Source organism: Chrysochloris asiatica, unplaced genomic scaffold (genome assembly GCF_000296735.1).
Source record: "Chrysochloris asiatica unplaced genomic scaffold, ChrAsi1.0 scaffold00177, whole genome shotgun sequence".
NCBI classification, from domain to species: domain Eukaryota; kingdom Metazoa; phylum Chordata; class Mammalia; order Afrosoricida; family Chrysochloridae; genus Chrysochloris; species Chrysochloris asiatica.
In genome coordinates this window covers 3868167-3869864 of record NW_006408695.1, presented here as the reverse complement: position 1 = coordinate 3869864, position 1698 = coordinate 3868167, and the positions used below count along the sequence as shown (strand labels likewise).

General features: G+C 39.9%; 1 protein-coding gene across 1 annotated transcript in view; it reads left to right on the top strand.

The window, feature by feature from the left end:
* TPRG1 (tumor protein p63 regulated 1) overlaps positions 1 to 1698 on the top strand; it is a 213849-nt gene that overhangs the window by 77042 nt on the left and 135109 nt on the right. Inside the window, exon 3 of the mRNA XM_006871880.1 lies at positions 1016 to 1192. Within this exon, the coding sequence (XP_006871942.1) occupies positions 1016 to 1192 (177 nt within the window). The remainder of the gene's footprint in view (positions 1 to 1015; positions 1193 to 1698) is intronic.

The following is a 1698-nucleotide window of genomic DNA, read 5'->3' as shown; positions in this document are numbered from 1 at the left end:
GTTCAGAGTTTTGGAATTGTCCCCTGAACCTGTTTCATCTAGTATTCTGTGTTATTCCTGACAGAGATCCTCACTGAATTTCTACCTAATCTGCCAGCAAGCCCCACCTCCCCTTTCCATCTTCTTTTGATGCTTTCTGCATCATTCAGTATTTTGCCCATGGAATCCTTCAGTATCAGAAGTTGAGACTTGAATTTTTTTCTCAGTTCTTTTCATTTGAGAAATGCTGAGTGTGTTCTTCCCTTTTGATTTTCTAGCCCTAGTACTTTGCCCATTTCATTACAATACTTGACTTTGACTTCTTGAACTGCCTTTTAAAATTCTCTGTTCTTTTATTTTACCTCTTCATTTCTTCCATTTGCTTTAGCCTCTATGCTGGAGAGCAAGTTTCAGAGTTTCTTCTGACATCCATTTTGGTCTTTTCCTTCTTTCTTGTCTTCTTAATGACCTTTTACTTTCTTCCTGTATGATGTCATCCTGCAACTCTTCTGGTCTTTGGTCATTAGTGTCTAATTCATCAAATTCATTCTTAAGCTGATCTCTAAATTCAGATGGGATATGTGCAAGGTCAGATTTTAGCTCTCATGGACTTGTTTTAACTCTCTTAAACTTCAGTCTTAACTTGCAAATGAGCAATTGATGTTCTCTTCCACATTCTGCACCTGGTCTTGTTTTGACTGGTGATATGGAGTTTTTCCACTGTCTCTTTTTACAGATGTAGTCAATTGGATTTCTGTGTATTTCAACTGATGAGGTTCATTTGTATAGTGGTCTTTTATATTGTTTAAAACAGGTATTTGCAATGAAGAAGTCATTTGTCTTGATATTCCCTCCTGCCCTGACCAAGGGGCCAGGCTACCAGAGAGGTAGTGGAATTAGAGAATCCTTAGTCATGCCTTTTTGGAGGGCAAACTTCACTCCTTTTGGTGATAGGACAGATATTTCAGTGAATGTCATTATCTTTACCCTGGGTAGGTTATGTCATCAACTTTTCTTCTCTGTGATTATTCTACAGGATAGACCACTGGAACAATGAGAAGGAGAAAATTGTGCTGGTCACAGACAAGACTCTCTTCATCTGCAAATATGATTTCATCATGCTTAGCTGTGTGCAGCTGCAGCGGATCCCCCTGAGTGCTGTCTATTGCATCTGCCTGGGCAAGTTTGTGTTCCCTGGGATGTCACTGGACAAGTAAGTCTAATGTTTTAAATTGAGGGAAAAGACATGATAGGGGAGGGGTGTGCAGGAAAACAGTCACAAAGCTCAGTTTAGTTCTCTTAGCTGCGAGACAAGTAAAGTACCACAGTTGAATTCAACAGTCACTGAGGCCCACCAGGAATAAAACTGTAAGTATCTTTGTTCATTAATAAGAGAAATTGACAAGTAAACATTTACATGTAAGGTAGAAAGAGCTGTGGCACAATGAAGGGAGCTTCTCAAACTAACTGGTATGGCAGAGTCTGGAAAGCCTGCCTGGAGGAGAAGCATCTGTACCAACATTTAAGGTTGTATAAGGGTTAGTCGTTGATGCTGTAGAATGAGCACTGGAGTGCTAATCACAGGTTGGCAGTTCAAATCCACCAGTCACTCTGTTGTAGAAAGATAAGTCTATCTGCTCCCATAAAGATTTATAGAACAGTCTCCATGGCCATGGGTTTGGCTTTTTTGTGAAGGATTAACTCATTATTACTGGTGGT